Raw genomic sequence first — 20,311 nt, 5'->3', positions numbered from 1 at the left:
TGCGGGGGGGGTGGGGGGCCGGGTGTTGGGTTTGTGGGGGATCTGAGTTGGTGTAGGCCTCCTCACCACCCCCCCCCATTGGTGCACAGCCCCCACTGGTGGCAACAGCAGCTGGTGGTGTGCCCTCAGGACACTCCTGGCCCATGGCAGGCAGAGCCCCCCCACTGGTGTGTGGCTCTGGCTGAATCCCGGGAACTGCACATGGTGGCATGGAGCTGGCCTGGCCCACTGGCTCATGCCTTCGACCCAGACTGGGCTGGCTCCATGCCAGCACATGTGGCTCCCAGCACTACAGGTGGGATCCACATGCCATCAGGTCAGGCTGGCTCTGTGCCTCCACATGGGGTTTCCAGCACTCAAGCAGGGAGCTGCACATGGAGGAATGGAGCTTGCCCAGCCTGATGGTGTGTGGACCAGAAGCCACAGGGAGTTGCGTGCTGTTGGGCCATGCAGGCTCCATGCTACCATGTGTGGTTCCCTGTTGGAGTGCTGAAAGCCCCCCGTGGAGGCAACAAGCTGGCCCAGCCTGGTGGCGCATGGCTTCCACCTGCCATCCCAGAAGCCCCACATGCTGGCATGGAACTGGTCCCACTCAAAGGCACGTGCCATGGGGGGGGCACCCTTACCCTCACCCTCACCCTCACCCCCAACCTCCCTGCTCCTGCACGCAGGAGCTCTCCTCCTCACTCACCAGCTGTCCAGTCATATACCATCATGCTCAGTGTGTCCATATGGGGCTCCCAGCTTGAGTGCTGGGAGCCCCATGGAGGTGGAAGCACAGAGCCTGCCTGGTCCAATGGTGCACAATCTCTGAAAGCCCACCTCCCACCTGCTTTCAGAGGGGGAGCTGGGGGTTGGTAATAATAATTTTGGAGGGGCCCACGGGCTGGATAGAATGGCCTGGCAGGCTGGATCTGGCTCGTGGGCTGTGTGTTTGCCTGCCCCTGTGTTTACATCCCACATCTGTATTTGACAGTGCAAGGGTCAAGAGTAAAGAAATGGTTTCTCCATTTTTTCTTATCTCCTCCAAAACTTTTTGTTGGTGGGAAGTGGCCATGGAGGCTGGAATACTCCTGACCCAAAGTACTGAGAAAAATGAGGAGGAACATGGAATTATGTATTTTTGATTTTACTCAGCAGATTGATTGCAAAAATACTAAACCCAGATTAATTTAATGGTACAAAAATGTCTGTTGTATTAAACCACTGGAATAATGATGGTTAGGAACCAGGTGGACTTTATTAGAGGGAGTGGAAGGGAACACTGCTTCTTTCAAATTGTTGCCAAGAAACATGCTTGTTGCAGCTTTTGCTTGAAATGGCAGATGGGGGGATGCAAAGCTTAAATCGTTTTGGTTTTATTCCTGCTTTCTTTGAGACATGGGTGCTGTGAATGGGCATTACTCATATTGGAAACATTTTTCTCCTTAATGCCACAGGAAGCTCCTGGAACAGTTTGGCAAGCCATGAAAGTACTAACAGCAGCTGAAAACATCAGTTCTCCTCAGCACTTGCTGAATCAAACTATCAAGTGCCAAGTTGGATTAATGGTTTTCTATGAGTCATTCCTATGTTGTCCAAGTTTTTCAAGCTTAACCACCAAGAAGATTCCCCAGGAAAAAAAGAAACCTTTTAGGTAATAACAGCTTCCAAAATCTGTAACTGTACTTAAAAAAAAACAGCTGGAATCTCTTGTCTTGCCCTACTATGAAGGCTTTTTCCCTCCATCCCTACCCCATGAAATAACCAGAATATTTGTTGGAGCAGGGCCCCAGATGTTCAGTGGCTCTGAGACCATCTTGCCTCAGAAGTGTGTTTCAAAATATAAGACTGCATTTAGATACAATAAAGTTCCCAGCCCTTATTAAAACAAATGAACAGATGTCATTCTGTCTGCTGCCCTTAGGTTATCAGATACAATAGCTCTGAGAAACAATAGCCTAATTTTCCCTGTCCACAAGGTTTCTTACCTGCAACCCCAATATTGCTTCTCCTCAAGGAAAGGAACCAGGACCTCTACAGTTATGGTCACTGTTTTACAAGGAAGCATTTTGATGGTGGATAAGAGAAGCTAGCAGAGAGATGGGAAGAGGAGGAGACATTGTCCATATGGCTGCTGTAAGGACTCTAGGGCTGCGTCCAGACGAATGCAGCTGTGCAGTATGTGGTGCTGCAGACAGACACATCTACAGCACCACATACCACACATTCAGCTGTTCTCCATGCTGCAAGGGAACAGCACAGTGGGTTTTTATGACCACTGCGCATGTAAATTCAGGAGCTATCCAGGGGTCAAAGAAACCCATGCAAAAAAGCCAAACAGAGTGGCACATGCGGGGGCAGCATGCGTCACTTAAAATTAGATCCTGGCTGGCCGGAGCAATGTTCCAGCTGCTAGCCAGTCTCTGAGTGGCAGGATCCCCTCTGCTGCAGCCCCAGTAGGCCCCTAGGGCCCCAGGTAAGGCTGCTTGGGCCAGCCCCGTGCTGGCCCCAGCCTCCCCTGCCTCACCCAGGGTACCCTGTGACATGCCAGAGGGTGCATGGCATGGGTATTTCCCAGGGACAACTAGTGGTGGCACAAGGTGTCCTGCTGCTAGTTGTCCTTGGGGAACCAAACATCCATGCTCATGTCGATATGGCCTCGGGGTTGAATGTTCAGGGAGCCTTATGCTCCATCTCTTGAGTGATATTGTAAAATACTGTTTTCTCACATACAGAACATCTCAGAATATAATGTGCACCCTGTTTATGAAAGGCAGAATGAAGAAAAAACAATCTTTCCTTGTGGTAAGTAACAGAGTGGCACCAGCCAGGGACCAGAGCCTGCTCAGTGTTCCCTGTAGGGACAGAAGTTACACATAAACCAGTATAAGTGATCAGAAACAAGTTCAAACCTGTAACAGAACAGAAGTTCAGTGCACATAAACGACTTTCAAAATGGCTGAAACTGGTTTAAAATAAATCTGGATGGATGTAGTATCAGATTTAACTGATTTAGGTTAAATCAGTTTATTGAACTTCTGTCCCAGATCCCCTCCAGATTCAAGCTAATTCACAGTTTCCCAGCTTCCCAAGATGCTTTTCACCACCTTCAGAAGCTCCCCCTCACAGAGTGGGCAGGCTAGCCTTGGTCCAAGCTGTCTGCTCCAGCTAAGAAGGGAGGTGTGCTCTAGCACCCCCCAGCCCCCCAACTTCTGGCCTGGGCACGTGGCTGCATTCCTAGAATCAAAAGTAAATGTCTGTTCTTTTGCTTATCTGTTCAATCTACACAGTTTAGAGAAACCTGCTTAGATTGAATCAATTCAGCCTTGGGCTTTTTAACTGTCTGTACTTAGCCTGTGAGTCTTGTATATATTTTACTTTTACTTTTGCCAGTAATTGGCAGAAACTGTTCTTACCATATTTATTGCATATAATGCACCAGCATCTGGTTGGGGGTGGGGGGGAAGTGTGTGCTGTATGCATGAACATCCAGTAAGCTGTATCCCTTGCTCTTTGTATCCTTCCTTTGATATATTGCAGCTCATGTGCTGCAGGACTCGGGGACCCCAGTGGTAGCCTCTGAGGGTTATAGTGACATCAACCCCATCACACTGGGACTCCAGTAAAGCTCTCTACAGTACGACTGCTGGGGCTCACCTTCTTTAGCTCATGATGAATACTGTCCAATCATCTCCATGGGTCAGGAGTCAGGGCAGCAGGCAGGCTAAATTGCTCCCAGCTTGTCCTGAATGGGCCTGGCTGTCAACAACCTAATTACTTCCCAGTTGTATGCATGAGCATGGCTGCCTGCTTCTTAGCAGTAGCCCTTTCAGTTCACAGTAGGCTACTTAACAGGACAGGTGCCTCTCTCTTAGCTTTGGGCTCTTGGCCCCTTGTTCTTATTTACTTGGTTGTTGTCTGTTGGTTCCTAGTTTTGCAGTTCTGTGTTCCTGTCAGCTGGCCCTTTTGCCCACATTCAACCCTGGATCCCTTTGTTCTGGACTTGCTGGTTCCTGGCTTAGCTTGGCAATTGCCCACATCCTGGTCCCTTGCAGTGGCAGGTGCCGGCTCTGGACCCCGAAGTTCATGACTCTGATTTAGATTCCAGCTTCTTGTTCCTGACCCCTTGGCTTGTGGCTTTGTTGCAGTGATTGCCTCTGTCTTGGTGCCTTGCAGACCTTTATCTCTTAACCCAGCTGCTCCTGACTATTGACTCTAGCCTGGGCCAGGGGACAGCCTGGTCAGGGTTTGGGGGATAGAAACAGCATAACCCTGGGGCTGTGGAGAGTGGCTGGCTTTTCCTAGTTAGGGGCTGTGCTAGAGACCCATGCAAGTGTTTGCAAGGCTAAGTTAACCCCATGTCCATCTGAAGTTGGTTCTTGTCTGTTGAGAACTGACTTTAGATAAGGCATGCCATTTTGGGGTGACCTGAGGCTGGTGAACACTTACACATTTGGGGCATTTAGATCTTTTTAACCTTGATTAGGATGATTTAAATGTAACACTTGTACACACTCTTAGGCAATACATTTATTCCTCATCTACTGCCCCCGGTCCTGAACTGCTTTCTGCTTTTCCCAAGTTCTAAAAATCTGGGAGAAAGAAGGCATCCTGAGCTGGAATGGAATGATAAAAAGGGAGTCATTTTTTTAACATGCTTAATTGCATATCTCCATGTCAAATGAATCTCTTCCAGCCCATTTAAACTTCTCTTCTTTCTTATTGTCCACAGGGGTTTGAACATTATTCCTGCCTGAACTCATTGCAACAATTGACTCTGGAGCTACAGCTGTGCTTCCTCAGTCACTACTGTCTGAGCCTTAAGCCTGTCTGTCTTCATGGGAGCCACAGAAACTTTGGCTAAGCAGAGACATTTGAAAAGCCCTAGGTGGAAGCTATCTAAGTTATGTGGTTTTCTGTATGCATTACAGGTTAGATCAGTAGCGAATGGAGCACACGTTTGCCCTTTGGTTGGGAGGGAGAGGGGCATGCAGGCTGCCTGCACTGGCTGAGGCCAGCAGGTAGGGGTGCTTCTGCATGCCTCTCAGCATATCCTGTCAGTTCCTGGGTTGCTGGAGACTGCTGAGTGAAGCCAAGCACCTGGGCAACCCCTGAGTGGCTGCTGGGCACAGGTGAGCATGCCCCCAACCCTCTGCTACATCATCGTGCAGCCACAGGCATCTGTCAGCTGCAGGCAGGTGGGGAATGGGCGGCATCTGTTTTCCTGTGCATGAGTCCTGACATCTGGGCACCTGTGTCCCAGGGCCTGGCCCCACACCTCATCACGAAACACCCCACAATATACACACAGCCCTGACACGGAGCCCAGGAGAATCCCCCATGCTTGGGCACAGTCCCATGGAGCCCAACTGGGCTGCTAGGCAGCTTTTTTGTGACTCAGTCTTAAAGGTAAGAAGATGTAGTTGTTACAAAAGTGGTAGATGCATTCAGGACTTCAGCAGGGTGGAATACAATTGCACATAGATGCCCGAGTTCAGTTAGATGCCTAACAGGTAGAACAGTCTGGCCCTTAGTGTAAATGCAGTAGTATCAGTAAAACTAGTTAAACCATAATACTATAGTGGTACTGTACAATGCACAGCTTGCTTGTAAAGTTGCAGCCACCTGAGCACTTTCCTGATATAGCATATACTTTTCTTATACTAGGAAACCTTCCTTGTAGCTTTAATAACTGTACTAGAGCCCTGGGAGATTTACTACCTATATATTTATAAAATAATGCATACAATGTTTGCAGGACTCTCTTGCAATTGTGGAGTCTTACCAGTGAGCAGTTTCAAAAATTGAAATGAGTATCGTTATATGTATGCCATATTTTGGTTCTCTTCTCTCAGCATGAAATAAGCTGCACAGTAATTTTGTGTTTACCTAGCATCCAAGAGGTAAAATTTGGTTTGGCAGTTGCATTTGGCAAAACATTGGAAACTTGAGGGGAAAAAATATCATCTGACAAGGAAGGTCAACCTAAATGCTAAGAACTGGTGTGCTGTGAATCTTAGTTTTTCAAAACTGCTTTCCTAATCTCCTTCCACCATTGGCCACCTGACAGAAATTTAACATTTTTTTCCTTTTCTCAGTGGATGAAAAGCGTAGTCAGAAATAGCCGCTGAGTTAGAATCATGTGCGAAAGCTCCTTTTGTGCTTTTGTTTCCTAATTGCTCTTGGAAGATTTTTCAGATTGAGCTGACGCAGTTGGTGTATGAATTTCCTGGCAAATGAGGAAGGTGACTGCATCCAGAAGACATTTCAGAGTGTAAATTCACAGCCTTTCCATGTCTAATCAAGGAACATAAACCGTTAGCCACATGTTCTCCATTTCCATCACATTTTTTCACACTTAAACAAAAACATGCCAAAGAAAAGGTGCTACATTCTTTAATGCCCCCAAATAGGAACCACAGGAGTCCGTTAAATGTGGTGGCCGTTTCCAGCATGCAAATCAATTTTCCTTGTGGTGGTGAAGTGGTGAATAATGCCTGGCTTGTTTTAAGGAGGCATGACTGATTTTGGATGAAGGATCCTGTCACTTTGGCATTTTTCATTTTATTTATTGCACACAACCGTATAAAACTTGGTCCTGATCTAAGTGCCAGGCGTAATAGTGGAAATAGCTGAAAGGACCACATAACTACTGGTGGAGTAAAGGGGCTTCTCCTGAAAGGCATTTTCCGGACTCCTCTGAAATTATTTTGAATAACATGGCAGTCAAGGATTTCATCAGCTGGTATCTGCTGGCTTTATTTTTTCTTCCATTTTGCCTGTGTCAAGATGAATACGTGGAGGTGAGCAGAGGATCTTATAAACCAGTGGCCAAAGTATTGCAAAGTCATCACCAGACTGGCCATAAAGGTTCCAGAAGCAGGGAAATATTGAGACAGCGGAGTCAACTTGTAGAGTGGACGATTGATGATAATAGCACTTCTACAGACCAAAAAGCCCAGAGACCAGAGGTAGATGATGTAGAGCAGACTACCTCAGACAGAGTCCAGGTACTCTGAATTAATCTTCTAAAGATAACTGTAAAAGTTAATGAAAATTTTCTAAGATATATATTTAAGAAAATAGGATTATTAAAGATGCTTATTGGTCTGTATGCTGTTGGGTTGTGATACAGAATCTCTTAATTAGGTGGTAGAACAAACCATGGTGTGGGGAAGTGATAACAACACAGCCAGCATCCCATTGTTCTACTGAAACCTTGATCCTGTTCAACCAGGTATTGTAATATACAGTTTCTCAATTAATGTGCCATTTATTGTCTCGCAAAATAAGGCTTTATGATCAACTTATATCCTTTGAAGAGGAAAATTATAGACTCTGTAAACAGATATTATGTATAAGGACACTGTTCTGTTGGCAGGGAAAATACAGTTTACTTTAAATTTACATGTAAGAAAATATATCCTTTTAAGCTTAGGAAGGTAATTTTAATGCAATACTGAATATTTTCAATCATTATTCTTTGCAGTGGTTTTTTTCTCTTAACTCATGGCACTTTTATTGGGTTTGAGATCTAAATATGGTTAATGATATATCAAAGTGCTGCCAGTTTAATTTTATTTTTTGTAAAAAGAGCTAAATGAGTGCTGTATAAATGTCTGCAGAGTCTACTTTTTATATTGGGGAGTTTTTATAACAGATGTTATATAGAGTTTAACTATTCTAGGCATTAGTTTCCCACAAAGGAAAAATTGCCATCATTTGGTCATACATAAAATAGGACAATTCAGGGTTGTTGTTTTTTTAAAGGAGTGAACGTTGTAGAGGATAGCATGAAACTTTTGAGTAATAAATAGGAAATTCTATTGCAGGCTGAAGTTTTTATGTAGCTTATTTTACACTCAGTAGCAAAATTCAGTATTATTCTCAGTCACTACTGAATGCAAATGATTTGATTATTACATTTTAGCTGACATAATTGTATCCTTTTTCAACCTAACCATGGCAGCTTGTATTCTAAAAGCAGAAAGAGGCTGATGTGGGTTGAATAGCTGATTCACAGCTGTTTCATGAGAAGCAGAGATGAGCTTAGGTAATGTTGAGGAACTTAAGGAGTTGCAGTACATTCGAGTATGGCAAAATATAGGCTTAAATACTATAACTACACTGCACTGTATGCAAGCTTTTTGACACAATCAGGAAATATATTGTTTAATATTAATTAAATTGTATGTGCTATAAAGAAACAGTATAACTAGTAGGCATATATAATAATGGACCCATTAGTGTATGTTCCCATGAACTACCATGCAAGTATGTATCTTAAACCTTATGCTGCTCGTAATTAAAATGATTTTCCACATGGCTGAGTGGTTAAGGTGCTAGACATAAATTCTTTGGGGTTTGAAGCCCACTTCTGGTAGCCCTGCTTCTGGGAGTTGGAACAGATGACTCTTGACCCTGTAATTCTAATTTCATACCATCAGCAATGGGACAATCAAATGTTGTCATAGATTGTATCCTAGAAACACTCCCTACAGGATGGCAAGTGAGTTGTGCACTGGGCATTGTGAACATCTGTTTATCTTAGCACACCACATTATTTGGTTGAAAATTACCCACCTGCTAGAGAAATGCAAATCTTATCAGGCTCAACTCAGAGAATAGCTGCAGGTACTTAGAGTAAAAAAATATGGCCATCTAGTGAGTGAAAAAGGAAAAATGTATAGGTTACTAATGCTTCAAAATCCTCTGTAACAATTTTCATAGTGTTCTCTAAGTGCATATTAACACTAGGATGGCAGTAGAACAGTCTCTTGAAAAGTGCTTTTACTAAAGCATTTTAGTAAAAAAAAAAGATTTAAGTGCTGAGCACATAGGGAACAGAGGAAAGAATTTCTGCCTTTGAATTCCTTCAGATTCTCCTGCCTCCCCTCCCCACCTGGTGAATCGCTGTTTCTCATTCTACTGTTCCTCAGCATGCTGCTACTGCTGCCATCTCAGATGTTAGGGCTAGGGACAGGCATTCAAAAATCCTGAGCCTGAATTGATTCAATCTTTGCAGGTTAGTTTAACTGGGCTAGGCTGAACCAGATTATAACTGGACAGACATTCTCTCTGGATTGAGGAAATACAGGCACATGCCTGCAGTAGCTCAGGCCAGAAGACAGAGGGGTGATGCTAGAGCAGCCCTCCCTTCCCTTCTATAGTGCTAAGCTAAGGAGGGCTGTAGCCAGGCCCCAGCAGGATGCTCTGATTAGGGGAATCTGCCTGCACCATCTCAGGTTTTTTTTAGCTAGCTGCTCAAGTGTGGCGGGGGGGGGGGAAGTGTTGCTGGACCCCAGACCCCAGCCAACACTCTGAGGCAAGGGATAGTGTGTAGTGCATGCATCTGTTGGTGATACAGAGCTTTTAAATCTTCTTTATACTGTCTGCAGCAAACTGACAGGTAAGCAAGCCAGCAGGGGGCTGATAACAGTGTTTATCACCCCATCAGCAAAACAACAGCCTCTCTCCATTAGTTCAAACTCTTCTTAAACAGTTTACCAGCTGACCTGTTGATTAGCTCCAATCTGTTGATTAGCCCTAAATGGTCACTGCTCTATCTGCCTGTCCCAGTGAAATCAGAGACACATACACAGATACCTATCAGCATTAGCTAGCATACCACATGCCTAGTGTCCATGGGGCTGGGGTCCATGCTGTGGGAGATGGGAAGGTAGGAGTCCGGAAGGTAGGCGGGGGATTCCTTCTTGAGCAGTGAACAGCGAGGGTGGGGTGGGGCAGGAAAAGCCAGGCAGACCCTACTGTACCTGCAGCCTCTGCTAGACTTCAAGCCAGAGAGGAGAGGGGAAGGGCCAGTTCTGCTGTGGAGCAGAGAGCCCTGTCCAGCCCAGAAAGCATGCTGGGATGCTGGGGGTGTCTGGTTTACTTTAAACCAGCAAGCGGTCTGGGATAGACATTGCATAAACTGGCTTGACCCAAAACAGTTAAGTCTGATACTACATTCAACCGGATTTATCTCAAACAGGTTTCAGCCATTTTCAGACTGGCTTATGTGCATTGAATGTCTGTTCTGTTACAGGTTTAAACCAGTTTCTGATTACTTAAATTGGTTTATGTGTAATATCTGTCCCTAGTCTAGAGGGTACTTCAAGCAATGGAGGCACAAAAAAAAGTAGTATTATTGCTCCCATTTCTCCTCAGTGACTGCAGACCTGCTAACTGTGCATCATCTTTGCTAATCTAGGAGATTTCAGGGTAGGTCCTCAAACCTATTGTAGTAGAGTGCATTGAAAGCCCCCTTGGAGATTTTTATTCTATTTGTTCTGCTCTCTCTCACATGGCATGCTAGTGAAGGACTATACAATTTGAATGGGGGGGAGCAGAAAGGTAGGGACTACATTTTAATTTAGTTTTGGTTATATGATTTAATACAAATTGCTTGTAAGTAATAGAAGTTCTAGTCCCAGATGCAGAGTACCATTGAAATACATGGGGACATGTGTATAATTATTCATGTTATTTTTACACCTACAGTACTGAACTGCTTATTGGGTGAAAAAGTGTGACTCTAACCAATAAGAATACAGTTGAATTTATGGCATTTGCATATTATTCCAGTGTCTGAGAGAGAATCTCCCTTGCAGAGAGAAACAACTCATGAGTCACTTAAAATGAGATGAAACCATAGCCAAGATACAATAGGGAGAGTCCAGCATGAGCTGGCTAGTAGAAAAGTTGGATTATATCTGCAGAGTCTGTTTATTTTGGGGGAACAAATGTGGCTATAAGCTGTTCCAAGGGATTTGTCATCACCATCCCTGGTAAGCAGAGCTGCCAGGAGCTGATCTAATTTATGGTGAACAACTTCCTTCCACAAGAGATGACTGTGAGCTGCTTGGTATTAATTGTGTCCTGCAGGTTTGGATCTACATGTAGGATACCCACCAAAGGATTTGGAAGTATCTGAAGTCCCAGGCAGGGGTGGAGGATGCTTGCTGGTAGCAGGACCACGTATGGTTTTTGAATGACTCACGGCTTCAGAATTGTTCTGGCTGATTTGACTTGGGACATGAAAAATTTTCTATATAAAAATAAATAAATAAAAGTCTCAGCCTTGAATGGCTTGGTGTAGCTAGAGGGTGAAGGCCTGGCCCTTGCACCGTGGACAGGTCAATCCCTGCGAGAGTCTACAAATGCGAGGCTCTCAGCTACACAATTTATGGCGACGGGGGATTGCTTTTGGGCTTTCCCCCTAGCTTGCTCCTTCAAACTTTTGGCTAAGGGAAAGCGAGACTATGCGGTATCTGAACACCAAGGCCTCCAGCCTGGACGTAGGATTCCTGCCATTGATTTGGGAGTAGCTGAAGCCTCAGACTGAGTCCAGGAAGTAGGATATGTACTGGTAGTAGTGCCACACAGACTTGAATGATTGAGCTCTGCTCAGTCAAAATTTGAAACTTAATTCAGAACTGATTTGACCCTGGAAACAAAATTTAAAAACAAGTTCCAGCTGAGAATACTTGCAGCTGGCAATGCAAGGGAATGCCCTGACCCTAAAATGCAGCCCATCTCTAAGATATGGAAGTCAGTGCCGGTGCTGAGAGAATTCTCTGCTGGGCCTTTTCTCGTTTCCATTTTCTCTGAAATTCTTACCACTAGAAAAATAACTCTGCCCCTCTTGCCTAGCTGGGCAGTGCAGGTGGTGCTTTTAAAATCTGTGGAGCCAGAAAATGTGCTGGGGAGAGCTCTCCTTGCTGTAGCTCCTGCTGTCCTGTCTGTGGAGGGAGCAGCAGAGCAAGCTCCCTGCCTTCTCCTCAGATCTGGGACCCTGGTCAGGGGAGCAGGTAGGTGGCTTTGCCCCATTGCTCCAGTCCTCTCCCAAGCTGATCTGGGAGAGAGGGGATCAGCAAGGCAAGACTCCCAGCCCATGAGTTGTGTCTTTCTGCACCTATAGATTTAGTGACTATCAAATTAAGGTAATGCAAACATATACAGTTTAGATCAAGTTATAGAGCAAATATCTTCAGTGCTCCCTGTCACCCTAATTTCCCATCCATCTCAGCAAAACTGTGAGAGGCTTTTCACAGCCTACTGAATTGTATTTATGTTTAGGAAAAAAATTGCACAAACTCTTCAAGCAACAAAGTTTGTAAGGACTTTGACAAGTGAGTTGAAAATGAATCTTCCCCAGTTTAGGGAAAGCAGCTTTGCATTATCCATCTTTCATATTTAAGTCTCAAATCCCCAGATTTGTACTTTAAAATGTATTAAAATGTATTATTCATCTGCATGGAGCTCTGTGTTGCTTGAGACCTCTCCTGAATATTCATTGTACTTGGGACATTGAATGTGACCAGATTTTTCACTCTGAAATCAAAGGATTTGTAAGGATAAAAGCCAACATGAAGTCAAGAAGTGTAAGGATAAAGTAAGAATTGCCAGAATTCAAGCTGTCTTAGGCCTTGCAAAGGACAGAAAAATAAATAGCAAAATGTTCTTCAGTCATACAAATTAAAAAAAAAAGTTGTGAAAGCAGGGAGGATGGGGTAGAGATTAAGAATAATCAAGGTATATCCTCCAAAATAAAAGACTACTTCAGCTTTTCCATAAAGGCAAAGTTGGCAATAGGGGCAAAGACAAGATACCTACTTGGAACAGGTGACCATCCATCCCTAATTGGGCAGGACAGTCCTGAAATGTGAACATCAAATCCCAGTCCCAGGCTCAATGGCTCCAGGACAGCATTTGGCCCAGATTCCCCTGGACACTGTCAACTATCATCCCAGTATCATGTGCAGGGATCCAGGTTTTCTGTTTGCCATGAGACAACAGGAAACCATGGGTTTCCCCTTGCAAGCTGGAAGAGTTCCAGCCTGCAAGGGCTGCTTGGGGCTGGGAGAAGCAGGACCCAGGGGGTGCCATTTGTATATGTATGCATGCACACATGCACATGGCTGGGAATACAGCCCCATGCAGTAGTGGAGAGCAGCTCCCCCAGCTGCCTGCAGGTAAGTCTGTGGGGGGAAGGGGTATAGGCAACATGGGAGGGAGGTGGTAGGCTGGGGTGGGGGGAGGGAGAAGACCGAGGCCCCCACAGTGAGGGAGGGAGTGAGGCAGGATTGGCGGCTGAGGCTGGGGATGCTGCTCAGCTGGGGTGGTGCATAGGGCCTGGGGCCCAGGGCCAGGGCAGAAATGCACAGCTGTGGGGCCAGGGTGGGGAACAGGACAGAGCCATGCGTAGCTTGTCCGGAAGGTGTCAGGGGGACATGTATTCTGCTTTTGCATCAGGAAAAGGTGGTCACCCTAAGTGGGAATGAAGATATGAAATTAGAATTATCATAGAATCACAGAAAATTAGGAGTGGAAAGGACCTCAGGAGGTCATCTAGTCCAACCCCCTGTTCAAAGCAGGACCAATCCCAATTGGATCATCCCAGCCAAACCTTTGTCTAGCTGGGTGTTAAAAAGAGAGAGAGGAAAAGGGATGGTTCACTTCAAGTAGCCCTTCACAGGCCTTGTAACTTCACTATTTCCTTGTGAATAATTCTGAAAACCACTTGCAGTTTGAAAAATATTAGTCCTTGAATGTGAAGCCCACTTGAATGTGAAGCCACTTGCGTATGCATAATATTTTGGGATGAACATTAACTGTTATCAGACTTTATTACTGTAATAAATATGGCTAATTATTACTTTATCCTTGATAAATTATTTTGATAATAGGAATAGTGTCTTGTTGGAAGAGCTCTGTAATCCCTCTTGTGCCCATACATGCACACAGTATATATAACCAAATTCCTGCAATGTTATATTTCCATAAGTGCTTAAATTTCAGATGTGCCTAAAAAGTCTTGCACAGGTCTAAGTCACATGTTCACAACACCTTATATATGTCCAGGTCAGTTTTTGGCATTATTAGAATTTAGTGATTTTTTTTTTTTTTTTACACTTACACTTTTGAAAATCCAGGTCTATGCTCATTCAGATTTAGCAGAGTGAGTGCTTTTGATTGAAGATGCTTCAAGCCACAGCTCTGATCCCACTGCTTTTTTGCATCCAGACTGGCTTGCCTGACCAGAATCCTGCAGAGGTAGTGAGAGTACGTGCAGGCGTGCTCCTGTCCCTGTGTGCAGTGAATTGCAGGATTCTGTGCTCAGTGGTCTATGATTTTTAGTTACTCAGATTTTTTATTTTCATAGTTTCATAGTAGGTAGGGTCTGAAGGGACCTAAGCAGATCATCAAGTCCGACCCCCTGCCATGGGCAGGAAAGGATGTTCGGGCCAAACGACCCCGGCTAGGTGGCTGTCTAGCCTCCTGTAGGGGCAAGCACCACTTCCCTTGGAAGTTGGTTCCAGCTCCTAGCCGCCCTGACAGTGAAGTAGTGCCTCCTGATGTGGAGGTCATGAAATCCTGATATCTTAGTCATGACACTAGGATCCCACAGGGTGGCACTGCTCCAGAGTCAGCCCTTGGGGACACACCTCATCCTACTATCCTAGGACCTGGAGGGTGGACCTTGGAATTGCCTAATTGAATATTAGGCCCCCCCAAAATATCAGCTGTGCAATTCCTAGTAGTATACAGAGCACTGCTGGGAATCACTCCCCACCCACTTGGTGCATATCGACTCCCTGAAATCAAACAATGCATCACTTTAGAACAGCTGTGAAATTACACTGGTCAGAACTCTCGAGACAGACATCACGAGAGTGATTTGGGTACCAATGCAGCTGTATTACCTCATTTCCAGGATCTAGCGCATGTGCAAATGGGAGCTCCCAGGCTTGGTACAGAGGAAGTGTAGATAAGCCTGTATCAGTATGAAATTAGAGGCAAGGAGGGAAGCAAGAGAATGCATAGGATAGAAATACAAGTGGTCACCCATGATTGGGACGAGACAAGAATCTAGGAAAAGTAAAACACAAAGAGAAAAAGAGACATAAGAAGAGAAGAGAAAGTTTTCCTATCAGAAATGCATTCGTCTATACCAGACAGAGTATTACACCCAGAAACGTGGATTCAAGTATCAGTAACTAGCATTAACAAGAAATTAGCAAAATTACTTGGCCCAAATTCAGTTATTTACATGCACCTGAAGAATAACATTTAATCAGAGTAAAATTATTACACCAACAGGGCTAAGACTTGAGTGTTACCAGATAGCCTCACCTATATACTGAATTTTTCACAAAAGTCCTCACAATATCTCCATTTGAAATTCTTTTTTATAACAAATAAAAAAAAGGAAAAAAAGAAATTATGTAAAAACTTATATCTCATCCTGCCTAGATAAATAACTCACTGTGTGTAGCATAGTTGTTTTATTAGCAAAAGATTCATTTTGCTCATTACATGAGGCAGATTTGCACACTTTTTCTTTGGAATTCATGTGAAAGTCAAGTATTTTTTTTCAAAAGGAAGATTTTTCTTTGATATTGTAACTCAGAAACAATTGAAGGACCTCAGTTTTAAAGGTTTAAATGGACACTGAGCTTGGGATATATAAAAAAGAGAAATGTCCCGAGAGTTTATCAGAATATACCAATTTAGGGCTGTAATGCAGCCCTTGCTACCAGGATGCATATGTGTATGTTTAGCCAGTGAAATCCCAGAATGCTGTATTTAAATACTGTGCATTTTTGTGCACTCAGCCCCCTCCGAGTGGACCCCAGAATACAGACTGCAGTGCCTGCTGTCGTGGAGATTTTGGAATGAAACTCTATCAAGGGCCACCAGGACCTCCTGGACCTGCTGGGATGCCAGGTAAAAATGAAATTCCAGATGACTCGGTGCTCAGTCTAACCACAGACTGGGTTCAGTGAAAATCCGAGACCGATCCTAGCATCAGAATGCAGATGGGGATCTGTGTCCAAACTTTTTAGCAATCAGGGTTGAGATTTGGATTCAGGTTTTAGGTTCCTCTGCTTATGTGTAAAGTGTAGCAACCATTTTTTCTCTGTGCTCAGTTATGGAAATTCATTTTTTTTGTTCATTTTTGTTGCCTTCCTTCAAATAAAATAAAATAACTCTTTAAGATTGGAAAAAAAGTCTCTAGAGTACGGAAAACGTGACATAATAATTGAGGTTAGAATTTTGGTCTGGTGCTTGCTGTGGAAAGAGAGGCGGCTCGTAAAGGGGTAAAGATAATTAGGCAGTGGACTTGATATGGCAGTTGCCTTCAAGAATTTGAAACTGAGTCATAAAACAGCTGTGTAATATAAATGAGTTACGGTTCGGTTAGCTTGCCTCATCCTTTTGATCGGCTTGATTTCAGTCGCTCATCTGCTTTCATTCTCTTGCTGCAAGCTGCTGACGGTAACGGGTATCCTTCACAGCAAACCAGAAAATCTTTCTTGCAGTTGGCTGTTGATATTCCAGTGTTAACAGTTTCCAGTAACTGTTAGATCTGTGACACACTGTGCTGTATAAAGTTATTTAAATAAGCAGCTTTGGATGGCAAAAAAATGTAGAAATAACATGTTACTTGGACATTTTTGGCATTAGCGTGTTTTAAGGAATAAGATTTATTAAGTGAATCAGCCATCATCAACCCTCTACTCTATGTAAATACTATACTTAGGGAGAGAATTTTACTACAAAAACATAACTTTTTTAGTTATGGAAAGTAACACCATGAATATTTGCTGTACTAGAAAATGGCATATAATATTCACATTATCCCTTCTTTCTACTACTGCTGCTCAGGGTGGTTTAGTTTTTCAGACCTGTATTTTGCAGGATACACCTATTACTGCTCTCATCTAATGAGAAACTACAACTCAGCCAAATCCAGGGCAGACTAGCAGACTGTGCCACACCAGCTAAGACAATGTGGTTTCATGGAGTCAGTAATGACTCCATGAAATTTGAACCACTGACGCCAGTAGGGGTTACAGATATGTAACTTAGGGAAGACCCAGGGGGGTCAGATTCAGAGCTGGCTTACATAATATGCCAGGGTGGTTAACTTGTAGTGCACATGCCTCTAGTGGCACAGACAGCCTTTGCATGTGGCACATGGCAGATTGGGGCAGGAAAACTCAGCATAGGGCAGATAGCTCCAGGAGGACAGGGCAGGAAGCAGAAAGCAGGGCAGCAGATTGGCTGGGAAGGGGATTGGAGTGGCACCCTGGGAGGGTACAGAGCTTAATTTGTGTCACACCTGCCAAAAAAGTTGGCTCCCACCATCCTATGCAATCCCAGCAGGAGCACGTAGAGCTGTGCTGACAGTTTATGTAGTCTTATCCAGTGTTATTACAGAGCCTCAAGTATAGGAAGGAAGGAAAATATAGTCTAGGAGTTAAGGTGCTAGGTCAGGTGTTGGGAGACCTCAGTTCATGTTCCTGATTTAACAGACTTCTTCCGTGACCTCAAACTCACTGAGGGTCAGATCTAATAAAGGATTTAGGTGCCTAGAATGTAGGTGGTGCACTACCCAACTTTAGGGCTAGGTAAAGACAGTCAAAAAGCCTGAGGATGTATCGATTTAGTCTTTGCAGGTTAGTCTAAGCTGCACAGATTAAATTGAAACAGAAGTGAACAGACATTTAGCTTTGATTCAGGAAATGCAGCCACATACCTGCAGTGGCTCAGTTCACTTCCTCTCCCTGAGGCCCCCAAGGTCTCTGGAACTCGCAGTCCAGAATTACAGCAGCAGGACTCTGCAGGGTTGCTCATCACTTCCTCTTTCTGCTTCCAGGCACCTCTGGGATTTGTAGTCCACAGTTAGAGCCAGCAGTAAATTTGAGTGGGGAAAAGGGTGTTTAACCCCCCTCCCTGGCCCCAGACCTCAGTTGGGGTTTGCCGGGGGGAGCAGCTCCCCCTTCCCAGACTCTGCTGCATCCTCAGCCGACCTTGCCCCCTCCCTCCCCCACCCCCTTGTCAACCAGCCCTTACTGCTCCAGCTAGTGACCAGGGGGGCAGGGCCAGCCTTGCTCTCTGGAGCAGACAGCACAGCCCAGCCCAGGGCTGGAAAGCATGCTGGGGGACTGTGATTTAACTTGAACCAGGAAGGGGTCTGGGTCAGAAGTTTCATAAACTGGTTTGACCAAAATCAGTTAAGTCTGATACATTCAACCAGGTTTATCTTAAACCAGTTTCAGCCATTTTGAAGCTGGTTTATGTGCACTGATCTTCTGTTCTGTTTACAGGTTTAAACTGGTTTCTGATCACTTAAATTGGTTTATGTGTAACTTCTGTCTCTAGCCTAGAGGTACTTGGCCCCTACAGTGAATCCAGAAGCGAGGTACCTTGGCTCCAGGTTAAGTGTACTGAGAAACTTAGATACTGCAAAATGGGATCCAGAGCAGCCACCATGCTCAAACTGGAGCTGCAAAGAGAAAATACTGAGGACAGTAGTGTATCTGAAACCCTACCTCTTTCTGAGACTTAGATGCCTCTGGGTGCTGCATGGAGGAACCCTCAGTGCATTTGAGAACCACAGCTTGAAAACCTCTCCTGCGGGTAGGCATGTACAACCTCTCTTTTAAAAAACTGACAAGGGCTTATTCTTTTCTATGGAGGATACCTACTGGTTAGAGGATTTGCTTAGGATGCGGGACACACAGGTTTAATTTCTACATCAACTATACCTAACCACAGGGCTATATCTGTTAGGAGGTACCCTGCCAGCACCCCTTCTGTTGAAGCTGGGCCACTGGGCAGAAATGAGTGCAAAATTTGTGGTTATAGAGAGAGTGAATGAATGCAAAAAGAAGTCTTATTTTATAGCCTAGTGGTCAGGATACTCAGCAAAAACAGGGAGCTCTAGGGCATTTATACACATGCTCTGGGAGTGGGGTGGTGGTGCTTTAATTAGAGTGGCTCTCAGAGCCTCTCTAATTAAAGTGCCTGGAGTGTCTTGTGTATCACCGCCCTGTGCTTAAAAATGGTGGCGGGGACATTTTATCTAAAGCTCATCGAACGAGCACCATGCACCATTTTTCAGTGCGGGGATGCTGATGCATGAGATGCTGGAGTGCAATAATTACCATGCTCCAGCAGACCTGATCAATCAAGTCTGCTCCGATGCACTGGAATTACAGCATGTTGAAGCAGCCTTGCTGTTTGTGTATAGGTGCCCCAAGGTTCTGGTTCTTGTTTCCAGGATGGCTTCTATACTTGGCATGAAACAGTCATTGTGGGAGGAAACAACTGAATTGATCTACAACTGGGCAGGCTTCTGCTTGTTACTACAGCTGTTTTCCACACTTTTTTTTTTTTTTTTTGCATCTACCAATGGGAATACTGTCCTAATGTGATTCCCTCCCCAACCTTTTTTAAAACTGGATTATAAGGACTCTGTCATTTTAGTTTATGTAGAATAGTCCCAGCCATCCTGCTGTTTCTTTTGTTTTTATTTATGCTTTTTTGTAATTTTGGTTCCAATCATTTTTTTCTTTCTGTGTTATGGGACACTTCTTAAATGGCCTCTTCTCATGTATATGCAAAATTTGCACATTGCAATTACATTTTTATCTAACCAGATGCTGTTTGTAAATTTCTGATTTTAGTATGTATGAGCTATGTGTACATATTTGAATAATTACCCCATGGCACCTTTCCTTTTATTGATATTTCTGTTTCCTTTCTCCATCTGATATACTGAATGACATTGGCAGTCTAAGAAAAACTACATTTACATTTAACCCAATTTCTTCAGAGTGTTTGTGTGTTCTTGATCTAACATAGGGATGGGCAATTATTTCAGCTGGAGGGCCACTTAATGAGTTTTGGTGCACTGCCAAGGGCCATGCCTTCCCCGCACCAGGAGCACCAAAACTTGGGAGAGGCATGGCATGTGGCTGCAGAGAGTGGGCATGCGGGGTGCACCCTGCTCTGCGGCCACATGCTGCAGCTGGCAGGTGCTGCCGGCATCCCCCTGCTCACTCCCCTTGGGGCTGCCTGTGGCCATGCACCTACCCCATGACCCCTCCATGGCTTGCAGCTAGCAGGCACCCTCCATGCAGGGAGTGGCATGGTGCGTGGTGGGGGCATGGAGTGCGGAGCCACAGGGTGGTGTGAGGGGATTGGGCGGGGGGGGCATGGACAGCACCCGCCGTCTGCAGTCTGGCGCCTGCCCAGGCACATGGCCGTAGGGTGCCATGAGGGAAGCTGGTGCAGGGATCACTTCCCACGCAAGGGGGAGGGGATGTGGGGCATGGCCACAGGGTGCCGCAAGGGCAGTGGGCAGGGGGGTGTGGGCAGCGCCCACTAAATGCAGCACACAACTGCAGAGTGGGACGTGTCCCCTGTGGAAGTTCACTGTGCAGCACCCAGCAGCCAAGCACTGCTCCACACCCCTCCCTGCACTGGAAGCTGGCTGTAGGCAGCAGGACATGCAGGGGGGGCGGGGCACGCAGGG

General features: G+C 45.0%; 1 protein-coding gene and 1 pseudogene across 1 annotated transcript in view; both read left to right on the top strand.

Moving 5' to 3' along the window:
• Nucleotides 1-6,191: 6,191 nt before the first annotated feature.
• C1QTNF3 (C1q and TNF related 3) overlaps nt 6,192-20,311 on the top strand; it is a 33,423-nt gene continuing 19,303 nt past the window's right edge. The window contains exons 1-2 of the mRNA XM_014517721.2: nt 6,192-6,785; nt 15,600-15,711. Of these exons, the coding sequence (XP_014373207.1) occupies nt 6,702-6,785; nt 15,600-15,711 (196 nt within the window). The 5' untranslated portion in view covers nt 6,192-6,701. The remainder of the gene's footprint in view (nt 6,786-15,599; nt 15,712-20,311) is intronic.
• On the top strand, nt 11,064-11,202 carry LOC112549508 (annotated as a pseudogene).

This window comes from Alligator sinensis, unplaced genomic scaffold (assembly GCF_000455745.1).
Source record: "Alligator sinensis unplaced genomic scaffold, ASM45574v1 scaffold347_1, whole genome shotgun sequence".
NCBI classification, from domain to species: Eukaryota; Metazoa; Chordata; order Crocodylia; family Alligatoridae; genus Alligator; species Alligator sinensis.
This window is presented reverse-complemented; position numbering and strand designations above follow the sequence as displayed.